The sequence below is a fragment of the Stylophora pistillata genome, chromosome 5 (genome assembly GCF_964205215.1).
Source record: "Stylophora pistillata chromosome 5, jaStyPist1.2, whole genome shotgun sequence".
Taxonomy (NCBI): Eukaryota; Metazoa; Cnidaria; class Anthozoa; order Scleractinia; family Pocilloporidae; genus Stylophora; species Stylophora pistillata.
This window is the reverse complement of record NC_142523.1, coordinates 33,835,510-33,850,509: the sequence shown is the minus strand read 5'-3', so window position 1 is coordinate 33,850,509 and position 15,000 is coordinate 33,835,510. Positions and strand designations below refer to the sequence as shown.

Below are 15,000 nucleotides of genomic sequence, written 5' to 3'. Positions count from 1 at the left end.
TTTGCTACGCTTGTCGAACAGAACACGCGGTATTTCCCTTCACAATGCTTAACATTCTCTGTGTTTCAGTATAGCTGCCAAAAAAGAAGTGTAAATTTAAGCTGCACATCAACAAAACACATTTTAAAGTTGTTTGCACGATGAAAAAATGCAAAAGGAGAAAAGGTAGCAAGTAGGCAGGCAACAATCTAAAGAGAAAGAGAAAGAGAGAGAGAGAGAGAGAGAGAGAGAGAGAGAGAGAGAGAGAGAGAGAGAGAGAGAGAGTGAAAGAGAGAGAGTGAAAGAGAGAGAGAGAGAGAGAGAGAGAGAGAGAGAGAGAGAGAGAGAGAAAGAAAGAAAGAAAGAAAGAAAACGAGCTGAAGTAATATGATAATATTCTTATCGACCGGGCCTCGACCAGGCCGGACGAAAAAATATTTAACTCTCAGTCAGAAATAAGGACGGGCCCGGCATGACCTCAAGGCAAATATTTTCTGGTGCGGCCCTTGTACTCAGTCCATAAGGTCGTACACTACTTTAAATTTTAAAGCCCCAGAGCAGTAACTGAGACCCGCCCATTTTACTTTGACTGTTTAAGTCTAACTGAAGTGACCAAATGTGACAGTGTGTGGATGTAGCGTTACCTTATCTTGTCCGTCGGTCCTCCATGGGTCATATTAAACGGATTATAATGGCTACCAGTACTCTGGCACCCTGAAAAACATTCATCGATATTTCTCATTTTAAACCCATAACGAATTCTTTAAAAGCCGTCTTGGGCGCAAGGAAAGGGGATTTGTTGTGCACCGTTATTAAATCTCGATCCCAGAATCCTAATTCCTTTGACAAACGTTTGCTCCCCTAGAGAAGGGTTAATGGAGTGCTCTTGGAGCGAGATTGGGCTTTACTTTGACAGCGGTTAAACGTCAGGCACGCGCATATGGATCAATTTGCCGAGCGCAGACAAGTGCATGGAAATCTGCGAAAGGATACAAAAGTGGAGAAAAGAGAACTTAAAACTTCGAACACATAACTTACTTAGTTATCAAAATTCTCTTGATTTACCATAAACTTTTGAGCTTTGCACAAACCTTTAGAGGTGCCATGCTGCAGGTTGAAGGCGTAGCTTAATGTTCGCACAAGCGCAGAAGTTTGACCCTTGTGCGGTTCCAAGCACATGCGCTGTAGAAGCTTAAGTCTACGCGTGCAGCTCCTACGCTCACATGGTATTGGATAATAATAATAATAATAATTTACATTTCTAAAGCGCTAAAATTATAAAATATTCTAAAGCGCTTTACAACATTATTAACTACAAATATTAAAATGATAAACGACAAAATATCAAAACAAACTGTAAGCCAGCTTGAATAGATGTGTCTTAAGCTTTGACTTAAAAATCGTTACACTTGGACTGTTTCGAATTTCAAGCGGCAGTTCGTTCCACAAAAAAGGTCCAGAACGGGCAAAGGCACGATCACCAAAGGTCTTAAAGTTAGTTCTTGGGACCTTAAGGAGACCCTGATCGCAGGAACGTAGCTGATGACCCTTGACACTGTGTGGCTGCAGATATTCTTTTATGTATAGTGGGCCTTGGTTATTTAAAGCTTTATAAATTAAGAGTAACAACTTAAAATGGACGCGATAAGCCACAGGAAGATCGAATCTAACATGGGCTGATACAAAAGCTATGTGTAATCAGCTGCATTTCACCAACTTACTGTGGTAAAGATATCTGCCAGTAACTACACACTTCCTTAAAAATTAGAGAAGAACATATCAACTTAGAGATGGTGAGTTTTCCTCTCTCATCATCTCTTTGCCGGATGATGTATCGATAACGTACGGAGAAGCTAAAAATTAAACGCTGTCGGGAATAAAATAGTTATAAGCGTACCCTGTGTAAAAGTATCGCCGAACTCATGAATATGGAAGCCGTGGGGACTGTTTGGAGGAAGATTTTCCAAGTAAAGAGACATGGTTGTATTGCCACCTGATCGCTGAAAGGAGTAAATGCATGAATGAATAAATGAATAAATGAATAAATAAATTGTTAAATAGATTAATAACACTTAAATAATGATTAATACACCTAGTAACCAAAGATTAGTACCAGTTTTTTACCTATACAATGCGACATTCGCTATCATCTTTCCTTTTTTTTTTGTTTTTGGTTTGATTTAAATTTGTATTTTCTGTTTTGCTCTTTTTATATGTTGCATAGGCTAGAGGTCTAGAACGCATAATAAAAAAAAAGATGAGGGGACTGGAGAAAGACGCGTACTTCGTTAACACTGGACTCTTGATGCAAAGACAACAGTTTCAAAAGCCCTCGTTCCTTTTGGTCACGTGGCCAGTAATTAAGTGTAAACGAATGACGCTGGAGACGAGATCGGTATAAAGCACGAAAATGGTATTTCTTCCCACGAGCACTTACGCAGGCTTCTGGAATGAAGCGCGGGAAGAACACGGCAACATTGTTGCCGAGTTCGGAACACAAGCAAGAACATCCCCTCGCGTTAACCAGCGGTCAGAGCAAAGTGAACAGCAAGAACGTTGCATTAAGAAACTCTCCGTGTGTTTGTTCTAGATATTATTCGATACATCAATGAAACCAATGTTCGTCACCAGTTCACCTACCGGTTGCACTATCCTGACTAATCCCGAAACGTAGCTCACGACTCCGGGAGGGGGTTGGCTAAACTCACCGGGAGGGGGTTGGCTAAACTCACCGGGAGGGGGTTGGCTAAACTCACCGGGAGGGGGTTGGCTATTAGGGATGATAAAACTCATGGCTTTTACCATAAGTTCACCTGAAACATGGAAAAAGAAGGAAAATTGTTCTGAAATGTTTCTTCTTCCTTCCTACTCTTATTTATGCGGCGAAAATGACATGTCATGCAAGTAACTTTGGCTTTCAAGTAACCCTTGGACAGTGGATTAAAAAAAAAAAAATAAGTAAATAAAACCGACGTTTAAACATAGCCCTAAAGATTTGTTACTAGAACAGCAGAAGTGACATTTGTCACGCAGAGAATTTGGCTTGCTACGCAGCCTTTGAACGGTTGATGAGCAATGATGATTACCGACTGGCAAGAAAAAAACTAGAAATTTCAATTTAAAGGACTGCAATATCTCTCTGCAAAGTTTAATTTAGTATTTGTGCACACGCAGTGTGTCTGTTCGCTCTGTTGTATTGATTTGGTTTTTGTCATTAGTTGTAAACTATAAAATAACAGATAATACCTTCAAAGGTGTCCCTCGATACGACTACACGAGAGGCAGCTGCTGCCAGCATCATTAATCCACAGGCGAAGAGAAGCATCATGATGTTTTGACTGGAACTACAAACATTTTGGAAATAATGAATGACGCCTCTTCTGAGAGAAAACCATTTCGACGATGGCAACGAGAACGTGGCAAAACAAAAGAATTAATTAACAGAACAAAAGGTCAGAACGTGCGTTGTAAAACTTTGTAAATTTCGAGCCTTCCTCTGCAAAACGACAACGTGAAATCACCAAAATTTGCTTGGTCAGAGAACGGGAACCCCGATGGAAGACTATTTAAGTTTCTATTGTTAGACGCTGCTCCCATACTAAATTATGCTCAAGTTGAGGTGTGGCGCTATAAGAGACGGTAGACACATCCAGCTATTAGCGAAATTCGAATTTAAAATATAAGTTCATTTTTAAATCTACGTCTTCCGTAACGCTGCCGTCGTGACTGTTAGATGGCTCTGATAAAAACAACGACAGCAAACAAGCTTGCTCTTCTTTGTTTAGCTGTTTCCTTTAAGTTCCTTTGTGTTACCACGTTGGTAAATTTTTAGAATAAACTCACATAGCGGAAGAGAGTCCACAACGACCTCTACCGGTGAAATGATGAATTTTGTGGAATAAAAGGTTTGGGGAAGCGATTATCAAAAGTGACACACGAAACGCGTGCAGTGGTCACGCCCCCCACAACCAAAACATTCGCTAGTTTTATCTAGCAGCATGCTATGTCGCTTGCCTCATTGTGCAACAAAAGGAAATAAAGAAAGGACAATAAAAAACAGAAATAACTGCTACGCCCCGGCGGGGAATATGGTGTTTGGTAGCACGCACCCGTTCAGGACAACAAAGGAGAGCCTAGTATATGTAGATTACGAAAGAAGAATTCTAAAAAAAGTCAACGTGGTACGTGGTACGACCCGAAAAATGCACGTCACCCAAAAATGTGGGATTTCCAAGGGGATGAAATTAAATATGTTTCTAAAGTTTTATCTACTTTCGCTGTTTTATCCTGCCAATCCACATGTTTAAATTCAACGAACATTTTTAAATACTCGCAGACAATTTTTTTTTAGCAGGGGAACACATCTTAAAGTGCTACTGAAACGAAATTTTCGTATCTGAAATATTTGCTCTAACCTGTAGTTTTGAATATGCTGATCATCATGAGATAATTTGCTTTGGCCAAAAAGAAGCGAAAGATATCTTTTTTAACCGTTCAAATCAAAAATTTTACACAAAACCGTGTCCGGGCCCTGGTACCGAGCGAAATGGATTGATGACGTCACTGGTTGTGTTCAGTCCGATAGCGTGGTTTATTTCACTCACTGTTTGTTTGTATTCGGGGGCGAAGGAGATAGCAGACATTGAAGTTTTATCAAGTGAATCTTCTTCTGAACGAAGCGAAGTTGTCTCCAGTAGCGAAGAGGAAGATGGTGGCGTAAAATGGGGTTGACAGGCCTACACGACTCCCAAGCGTGTGTTTAGAGTAGCATATTCAAAGTTTAGCCCTCACGAGTATGTCTTTGAGCGACCGCCCTCTTTTGTAAGATACGAGCGGCGGATTTTTGTATAGTTCGCTCAGTAGTGGTTGTGTTTCTATTAAATGCCAGTTTTTCATGAGAATTTGCTTTTATGTGCGGCACTGAGTACACACATCAGGGATTGCGTCTTTTTCGAATCGTTCGCCTTTGTAGATGTACAGCTATTTTTTTTACTGTCTCGATCGTTAAGTTGTCTGGATTGCTTTCAGCTTGCGCCACGCGCGCTGATTCGATCGTACTACAGTTCTTAGTGTTCAGTGTTCCAGCCGTTTTGGCTCGTTTTCTTTTCTTTATTTCGGTATTAAAACGACCGATTTCACGTTCATAGAAGCACATGATCGCCTTTACTGTTTCTTGCTCCGCGTTGTTAAGGATTTGCTTTATCTCATTTTTTAAATCCTCGTCTGCTCTTATTTTGGCCCTCGCCCTATATTGTAGGGATTCTGGGCATGTTCTGCTAGGCATTTGGTACATAGGGATTTGTTCGTTATCCTCAGACTTGCCGAGTAGATCATCTTCAGTGGCGGTGTCGTATGAGGCTTCCATGTTTTCTTCATTCTCTGAATGGCATTGCTTTGGCCCGAGGCGTTTAGTAGCCCATCTGCCGTTATAATGTCTTTCGAAATTTTCTGTAGATGGTCAGGCAAGACCGCGGTTTCGATCCTACTCTTGTGGATCTCGTCAGTTGCCGATTAACTAAACAGACTGGTAGAGATTCGTTCTCGGTATCAGTCGGGAATTTTGCTTCCTATCCAGGCGAACCTCTCGCAGATAGCCAAGATGCCGATGTGGCCGCCGATGAATAAGACGAGGATGGCATTTTGCCCGAAATCCTCTTTTTCGGCCTCCCAACATGCAAGCCACACTCCATGCTTTTACCCTTCTTTCACAGAAGTACACAACCAGAGACGTCACAGGGCTGTTTTGGCCGCGCCAAGATGGCCGCCAATTTTGATCTCAGCCGGTCAACTTCGAATGCTTAAAAATGTACTTTCCGGTATGCGTTGGCCCAAAAAAAGTACACAGCGTTTGCAAATAACGTTCAAACTCTATTATGTATATAAGAACGATCCTTCGCAGTAAAGCACTATTTGAGCAATAGTGGAAATCAGACCTGAAAAAAATTTCAGGCCTGTACGGGATTCGAACCACTGACCTCTGCGATACTAGTGCAGCGCTCTACCAATTGAGCTAACAAGCCAACTGGGAGCAGGCCATCAAATTAATTCGATATAAACCCGTAGATGATAAATCGAACAACAACAAACATATGAAACATATGAGTGAACTGCGGTTATGAGACGTATATAAGAACGATCCTTCGCAGTAAAGCACTATTTGAGCAATAGTGCAATTTATCATCTACGGGTTTATATCGAATTAATTTGATGGCCTGCACCCAGTTGGCTTGTTAGCTCAATTGGTAGAGCGCTGCACTAGTATCGCAGAGGTCAGTGGTTCGAATCCCGTACAGGCCTGAAATTTTTTTCAGGTCTGATTTCCACTATTGCTCAAATAGTGCTTTACTGCGAAGGATCGTTCTTATATACGTCTCATAACCGCAGTTCACTCATATGTTTCAAACTCTATTATATTGCAAAAATCTCGGATATGAAAATTACGTTTCAGTAGCACTTTAAGGAAAATGGCAAGATTTTCTCACAGCCCAAGTTATGCAAAGAGAACTCAATGAAAAAAACAATACCTTTGACATTACGGATCTGTCCTTTAGAATAATATGCAATTGCACAGAAATCTTTCTAAAAATATCTGTTCCACAGAAATCTTTCCATGAAACTTATGTATCTAAGAAACATAAACTACTCCACAGAAACTTCTTTCATACTGGCTAACAGCTGAAGAAACAAACCTATTTCAATGCACAAACGAACGATAAGCAATTGCAACAGACGACAGTTCGTAAGTTTTTTCAGTTGGCACGGGTCAAATTCGGTGACCTTTCTTGATGTGTTTAGATACACGAAGGCGGATATTTTTTTTTACGCCTCTAATAATTTACCTTCTCCAACGATTGCATAGCTTTGAGTGGAGCCATTCATTCGATCAAAAATCACAGAAAACGGAACTGAACTGAAAGTAGTGCAGCTATTTACTAAGGAGATAAAAAAAGCTAAAAAGAAGAGAAGTTTCGTTAAGCATGCCTTTACAGATTGAGAAAATGGTTCTACCATTGCTGAACTCAGTCCTCAGATGTGATCGAAGCAAAACTTTAACGAGCCTCTCCAACGTACTTCCTAAACCAAACCTGAGGCAATATGCGCAAGGAAATCGAAGTATGCAACCAAGTGTACCAGTATGTTGCGCCGTCAAATGACATTTTATCTTTGTAGTAAAGCCTTTGTAAACGTGTAGTTACAGTCTTACGCTAAAAAATAATATAATTTCTCCGTTATGAAGGCGTTTGAGGAAAACTGAAGATGCTCAAAAGGCCTATCTATCGCGGAAGTATTAAATACAACACGCACAGTTTAACGACATTTGCTCGCAAAAGGTTTCAGTAGCTGATGTCACAGTTTTCGTCTGCGAGAGAAGGTAGCTGTTGCGTTCCTTAGAGATAGAAGCCTAGAAGGTAAAAGAATAAACTGAACTCTTACCTTTCTCATGAAGAGCAGCACTAAAATTGCTGAAATAAATAATTTCGCTCTTGTTCAGCTGGGTTTCGTGCGTAGATGACGTAAGTAGTTTTCGATACTTCAGAACGTACACCAGGAAACTGGGTCGAGTACGGTATGTTATCAATCAAATAATTTATTTACTTATGTTTGCCGTTACATCTAAATTACAACGAGCAAATCTAACAAAAATCTTGAGGTTTGTAAACTTAGGTTTCCTCACAAAGGACGAGTCATGATTTATGCCTGGGGGGAGAGGGGTTGTGGAGGAATTTGGGGATCACATGGTTTTCAGGGGAACGGAGGGGGATTAGTCATCGCTAATGGAGCATAAGGGGGTGTGTGTTTTCCATAGAAAATTGACTGCCAATCAACCAGGAGTCCGGACAGGATAGGGTAATTTTGTTGTAACGAAACCAAAATCCTCCAGCTTCTTCCCCCCCCCCCCCCGCCCAACCAACCAATCCCTAAATAAACCTTGACAAAATATAGGCGGGAGACCATAATGAGCTCCTAATATAGTAAACAACGCGTTGACAAGCCATATCATCATCCATAGTGGAATCATCAGTTATTAAGAATAGATATTAAAATTTCTAAGGGTTCCTAAGAATAACGCAAAAGTGTGAAACAGCAGGTTTCTTCATTTGAGACAATTTATCAGGTAGGGAACGCACCCTCGGACACTAGTGACCGCTATTTTGGTACAAACGTAACAGATAATAATTAAAAGAAATTAAACGAAATAAGACAAACCACGAAACAACATTTGTCTGTTTTGCTTTTTCATTTTTCTGTTGAACGTAGGACGTTGAACTACAACAGCAAGCCTTTAATTCATGAAAATAAGTACCTCGGGACTGAAAAATAATTTCCGTCGACGCCTACATTTAATCGATAAAAATAGGAAGAAGGTTTGAACCGGTTTTAGTCATTTTCTTCTGTGTGGACTGATTTGATCGTAGTTACGAAACCAAATATTTTGGGTGCGATTTCGAAAAGACTTTTTATGGTAGGCGAAAATTTATACAAAACCTTAAAGGAGAAATTTCTACGGGTCTGTAAAAAATCCTAAAAACTTCAAACAGGAGCAAAAATCTCTGACTTGACTTTTCGACAACAAGCTTTTCCTAGTGAAAATTGATTCGACCCCTCCCCTCTCCTAAACAACAATTGAAAATGAATGCAAATTTCTGCACATCAATTTTCTGTTTCCTATGAAATGTTGAGCAAACTTATAAATATTAATTCCAGTTTAATTGAAATAGGCTTAATTGCTATTACTACTACACGCGTTCTCAAGAGAAAATTATGACCATTATTTTCTCTTGGTGTTCTTGAGTGTCTCGGTGGCTTATAAACCGATAATAAACCATAATGATTTTATTTTTACATTCAACTCACATAGAGCAATAAAATTTTGATATCAGCAAAGTCGTGACTGAAAAACAAGGAATCTTTGAGTTGCAGATAAGTGTCTTTTCCTTTCAGCTTTTACAGCAGTCTCTGCGTTAATTCCTTTCTTCATTAAACACGAAAATATGGTGACAACGAAACTTCGATTTTTTGTTAACCGAACAGACGAATTATTATGAGGTTCCGACATCTGGGTCTTGTTGGCCTATTTTGACGGGCGCAAGTCGGATGATGCCGCATCCCAAACGATCGCCCGCGTTACCGGTCTTCAAACTCTCAACCTGAAGTGGCCCAGTCCCTTGACCGAAGTCATCTATCTTTTCATGTATCTGAGAAAGAAACAAAAGAAATATCCCAAAGAAATGAATACTCAGTTCCAGTCACTAAATGTTCTGAGCGGTCAGAACATTGATTAAAGAAGAAGATCTGATAATGGCAGTAATAAATGACGTTGGATGAAGAATTAACTTATTAAATTATTATTAAAAGAAGATTTAAAATTAAAGAAATCGTTAATAATAATTACATCATTATTAAATGAGGATTTAATAATGATGATGATGATCACGTTGACTGATCACAATATCGATGTTGATGAACGGACTACAGACGTGAGCTGAATGCATCTCCTCCTCGGAAATTACATTTGATATATTTGCTAAATTTAGCTTACCACAAACGCTCTTCCAACAACTGAGAAGGGTCCGAACAGAGGGACGCGAGGATCAACGAGTACTGCATTAATGACTCCTTCTTTATCAGCAACCACGTTTCCTAAGTCCCCCAAGTGACTGAGAACAGAAAGCAGTTTTCTACTTTACACTCCGAATAAAACGAAACGTAACAACAGTTGTTAATCACAGTGTAAAAAAAACAAAAAAAGAACAGTAATTTAAAGATATCGTCATAACTGCATTACCGTATTTTATCTTGAGGTGCACCATGTGTCATATGTAACGGGTTGTAGTGACTTCCGGTGCTCTGGCACCCTGAAAATAACGTCATGTGACCAGTGTTAGTCTCAGTTTTATAATAATCAGTGCTCCGTAGCGTATAATTAACAGAGCACAGGGCTCACACTTGATGGTCTTTATTTTTGTGTGGGAACTGAATCGAAAATGAGGTCCATAAAAACGACAGAAATGAACAAAACCACCATCCAGCTATTTTGATCGAACAAGCTTACTTAAATGAATCGAAAAGACTAGCTTAAGTTTTCTTTGAGTTCTTTTTCCTCAAGATGGGACAAGTAGAGGAGCGCTTCTTCTCTTAAGCTTGCGCAAGACTCGCCTTTCACGCTCACCTCGCGTTCCCTTCGGGTTTGCCTCGCGTTCAACTTGCGCTTACCTCGCACTTACCTCGCCCGACTGAAAACGTACAAACGGAGGCCCATTCTGCGGGCTATCATGCAATACGTGCTGCATTAGTTCATTGCCACAAGACCAGGCAAACTTACCGTCTGACAAAGTATCTCCGTATTCATGGATGTGAAATCCGTGTACGGTGTTGGGAGGAAGACCTTTTATGTGAATGTGCATCGTAGTAGGACCTAATCCTAATGGCTGCACCAAAATAACAAAGAACAATTTGAGAACAACCAACAATTAACATGTAAAATTCCATTTTTGTGAGACTTTTCTTTCATACAACAAGACATTCCACGTTGTAGGATATTCCAAAAGCGTGAAATATCGGGTCAAACTCGGCAGACTTCTTGGGCTAAAGGTCGTTCGTATTCTGTTGTTACACTCACTCACTCACTCACTCACTCGCTCACTCACTCACTCACTCACTCACTCACTCGCTCGCTCACTCACTCACTCACTCGCTCGCTCGCTCACTCACTCACTCACTCGCTCGCTCGCTCACTCACTCACTCACTCACTCGCTCGCTCACTCACTCACTCACTCACTCGCTCGCTCGCTCACTCACTCACTCACTCAACAGGACAACATTATGACTTCGCCTCCACAGGCGACCGTTGCCACAAAAAGACAAATTTACGCTTGTGAATATATGAAAATCATATATATGAACTGCGGTTAATTAAAGGAACTATGAGAGATCGATCTTCGCAGAAATGAACTGTACAGGCCTTAGTTTCACTACTGTTCAAGTAGTGTTCATGTCTGCGAAGATCGATCTCACATAGAAAAAAAATGTTTTCAATGGTGACGTCATCCATGCTTCTATCCCATAATAGAGCATAGGTAAGAACCAATCAAGATGCCTATGATTCAGCTTACTAAATTTCGTTCGAATCAGTGCCCCCTCCTGCAAAAGATTTCCGTTTAGGACCTCATCTGAGAATAAAAATCACTAAGTCTTAATTAGCGGGCAAAGCAACAAATTGAAAGTAAAAATTGAACGATGGGCCTTTCTAGAACAAAATTTTCTGAGATTGGTCAGCAATGTGTTTAATGTAAACCGCTGGTCAAGGTTATTTTGATTCGCGGTCGAAGGTGTCGGACACTCGGCACTAGTCCTCCTTACCGGTTGAGTCATCATCACTTTCCCTCTAACTGGCGTTTCAGTCCCGGGAGGGGGCGCGGAGTTAGAAGTAATATAACTGAAAGCTGTCAATAGCACTTTTTCTGAAAAGCAAAAAAGGAACTCAGACGAACTGGTAGTGATACAGTTTTAAAATCTTGCAAGAATGTTTACCGTGAACGAATGCTGCAGTTTCGTTTCATCAGCGTCAAAACTTGCTGGCTTATTTTTGCAGAAAGACACCTTACGTCATTTCACTTATGAGATTCTTTTCTTTCCGTGGCTCGTTCTTGTTATGTTAGATCATTATAAGAAAAACAGTGACAGCTACCTGCAACGCTTTTAACACCTTTGCTGTTTACTTCCGCGACAGCTGTTGTCAACAGCACAAATCCACAGGTAAAGAACAGCATCGTGCCGTCTTCCTGAAAACAAAGCAGGACCTAAGATGATTCAATTTACTCTAGAATATTTTTGCGAGTCAGTTTTAACTTTAAATCAAGAGAAAATAAGCGGACTCTCTTGTCCAAATTAAAAATCCATCGATTTGCGCGGTAATGGGAGTAAGCTATGAGTGCATATATTCATTATGGGATGCGCGCGTTAGAGAGGGCGACAAAAACAAATGTTTTTCGAGGTGTGCTGGAATTCCACGCGGGACTCATTCAAATTGTGTCCTTTTCCAAGATTTCGCACGCTACCTTCAACTTGTAACCTTGTTCTTGGCACTGCGTTTTTGGCTAAACCCGTCTAACACAATAAGTTATTGTGAGGTTTTTACAACTGATACATGTAAAGCGAATTAATAACGATCAGCAGTAGAATTGTAAATGGCAAAATTAATTAGTTTTTCTCTGAAGAATGGTTGATCATCTTAACTGAGGCATCAGCAGCTAAAAGTTTCTAATGGCTGATCATATATATTGTTGTAACATAGAGCTGCCCTATGAAAGACAAGAATGTAGAATCATCACAACTTGCGTGGTCTAAAAACAAGAACTGTGACTGCGAATTATTTACGTCTCTATTTGGAATTCAACGCTACTAACATATATCATGCTGAAATCTCCATCCGGCACCCTTTGACACATCCAGCCATTCGCGCAATTCATTAGAAAAATTTTAGTTAATCTTTTTTAATCGGCGTTTTCCTAGGTGTTTCCGTCCTTTCTGCTTAGTATAGGTAATCGCATGGGGCCGAGTAAAATTAAGGATTAAAGTGCACCTACACTCAAAAAATTTTTTTCGCTTAACGAAGTAAGCTTATTTTTTTGAGTATTTCTGCGCAAAAATTTTTTTATTTGCTCAAATCTTCAATTTTCTATGCCCAGTCAAAATACGGAAAATCGGCCGCCATCTTGCCCCACGACCGAGTTTAAAGAAGAATGGCTCTAGCGGGTAATGTGACGTCAAATCGAGATCACGAAAGTCTGCATCTCACACATTTTTACTTGTTTGGGAAGATTGTCGTCGATATCGTCCGAAATATGCCGACTAGGTGTGTTGTATGAAGATTGTATGGAGCGCGATACCCTCTTGCAAATTTCGCACGTTGCTACATCCTTCTACAACACACTTAGTCGGCATATTTTCGGACAATTATCGACTACAACCTTCCCAAACAAGTGAAAATGTGTGAAAAGCAGACTTTCGTGTTCTCGATTTGACGTCACATTACCCACTAGAGCCATTCCTCTTTAAACTCGGTCGTGGGGCAAGATGGCGGCCGATTTTCCGTATTTTGACTGGGCATAGAAAATTGAAGATTTGAGCAAAGAAAAAAATTTTTGCGCAGAAATACTCAAAAAAATAAGCTTACTTCGTTAAGCGAAAAAAATTTTTTGGGTGTAGGTGCACTTTAATATCACGCGTGTTTTCGGAAGTTGCTGAAATTGCCCGAGTCGCGCAGCGACGAGGGCAATTTCTGCAACTTTCAAAAGCACAAGTGATATTAATCGTTAATTTTACTAGGAACCATGTGATTACTTGTTTATTATATAAGGGGTAAAATGTTTTCTTACTGATCTCGCGCAAAACGGGACGCCATTGTTACAAAACAAACATAAATTTTTTTACCTTGGCAGCCGTTGCTAAGCGATTTTCAGCCAATCATTTTCAAGTAATTTTGCCCGGGGCAATTACAAAAATTAAGAAAAAATGCCCTCTGTCTTGACCAATCACAATTCAGTGATTTTGCCCCTTATATGATAAACCTTCAGGTTATGATCGTGATGTTGGAAACGTTTCTTTATCACTAATTTCTATAAGTCCTGTTCATGGAAATAAGTTATATTTCTGCCTGTTAACAGGGAGGCACCCTCGCCGAATGAAAAAGGCGCCCAATAATCAATCATGGTTCGTCCCCGTTTTTGATTAATAAGACCATGCTCTTAAGTCTCGGCGTCCGCGCGCTCAACCAGAAAGTAATAGTTAATGCGTGCTGTTTTCAAACCCTTTAACTACAGGTTGTTTAATTTGCCGAAATTACGATAAAGTTGACTGTAAGTTTTTACTGGAAGTACAACAACGGAATACACAAACGAATTCAAGATGTGAGAATCTTTCAACTGTTGCACGTGTGAGGTGGTTATATTGTGTTAACTACGGTTTATACATGTTGTACGGGTCTTGATAAGCTTTTATTCAAGTATAATTCAATTTTTCACTTCTCAAATAGCTCGGTCACACTATCGAGCGCGGGTTTTTACTTTGAGTTTTAATCACTTTTGCACAAGTAATGAACGAAGGCTTGGACAGGCTGAAGATTTACAAGGACACGAAAGACTGATTATGCAAATTTAAGCCGGAAATTGGCGAATAAGCAAGTACCTCGGGAAAACAACAAACAGAAAAATCTTCGCTTCTTAAAAGATCATTTTCGCACGAACATTAGCTTTTGCAAACTAGGAAGGTACGTGATTAATTGTTTCTCAACAGATTGAAATAAAAAACTTCAAATTAACAATTGGTTCATGCTTTAGCGTGCACTATCGAGTTATGGAGCACGCGGGAAGTTTCGAGAGCACGAAAGAAGCGTAAGAGTTGCCCGAGGCGATAGCCGAGGGCAACTCTAGCTTCTTGAGTGCTCTCGAAACTTCCCACGTGCTCCATAACTCGATAGTGCACAGCTGAAAGCATGAACCAATTGTTTTAGAACATAGCCGGTAGAATTGTGCATCAAATCCGACGCGAAAAATGGACAACAATATCAGTGAAGCGAATCGTGATGGCGTTGATGCCGAGTCTCCTTTTCCTTTGTTTTTCTCTTTTTCTGCCTCATTTAAGAACTCTTTTCGGACTAGTAGGTCGAGTTTCTGTTTGTATCCATTATTGTCGCGAAATATATTATTTTTCCCGCGCTAACAAACGGCCGCTCGCGCGAAAAAAAAATTTCTGGCGAAGCGATTTGCTGACGCTGTCAGCGTGCACTATCGGGATTTTGAGCACGCTTACAAATATTGAATTTGATTGCGCGGTTCTGCTAGCTATGTTCTAATAGTATTTAGAATCTTCCACGTTCTGTTTAAACAAAGTTTACCAAAGTTTAGCAAGCGGGGATTCAACTGAGCGACCAACTGAATCAAAGGGTAATTCAAATCAGTGTATGCTGGTATTTTGGACCAAACACCCCAAATCCAATTGAAAAAACGGACAAACTGCTT

The 15,000-nt window shown here is 40.2% G+C and overlaps 2 protein-coding genes across 6 annotated transcripts in view; both read right to left on the bottom strand.

The window, feature by feature from the left end:
* LOC111340907 (superoxide dismutase [Cu-Zn]-like) overlaps positions 1-3,344 on the bottom strand; it is a 16,064-nt gene extending 12,720 nt beyond the window's left edge. For all 5 annotated transcript variants that reach the window (XR_016001407.1, XR_016001405.1, XR_016001406.1 and 2 more), the window contains exons 1-4: positions 3,226-3,344; positions 2,620-2,792; positions 1,877-1,979; positions 624-693 (exon numbers count right to left, since the gene is read on the bottom strand). Coding sequence is in view for 2 of the 5 variants with exons in the window: in XM_088760483.1 (XP_088616609.1) it covers positions 624-693; positions 1,877-1,979; positions 2,620-2,792; positions 3,226-3,307 (428 nt within the window). In the remaining 3 variants the exon portion in view is untranslated. The remainder of the gene's footprint in view (positions 1-623; positions 694-1,876; positions 1,980-2,619; positions 2,793-3,225) is intronic.
* A 5,322-nt stretch (positions 3,345-8,666) lies between these two features.
* Positions 8,667-15,000, bottom strand: part of LOC111340903 (uncharacterized) — a 6,720-nt gene continuing 386 nt past the window's right edge. Inside the window, exons 2-7 of the mRNA XM_022947823.2 lie at positions 11,670-11,763; positions 11,342-11,442; positions 10,304-10,409; positions 9,767-9,836; positions 9,521-9,638; positions 8,667-9,176 (exon numbers count right to left, since the gene is read on the bottom strand). Coding sequence (XP_022803558.1) covers positions 9,021-9,176; positions 9,521-9,638; positions 9,767-9,836; positions 10,304-10,409; positions 11,342-11,442; positions 11,670-11,751 — 633 coding nt within the window. The 5' untranslated portion in view covers positions 11,752-11,763 and the 3' untranslated portion in view covers positions 8,667-9,020. The remainder of the gene's footprint in view (positions 9,177-9,520; positions 9,639-9,766; positions 9,837-10,303; positions 10,410-11,341; positions 11,443-11,669; positions 11,764-15,000) is intronic.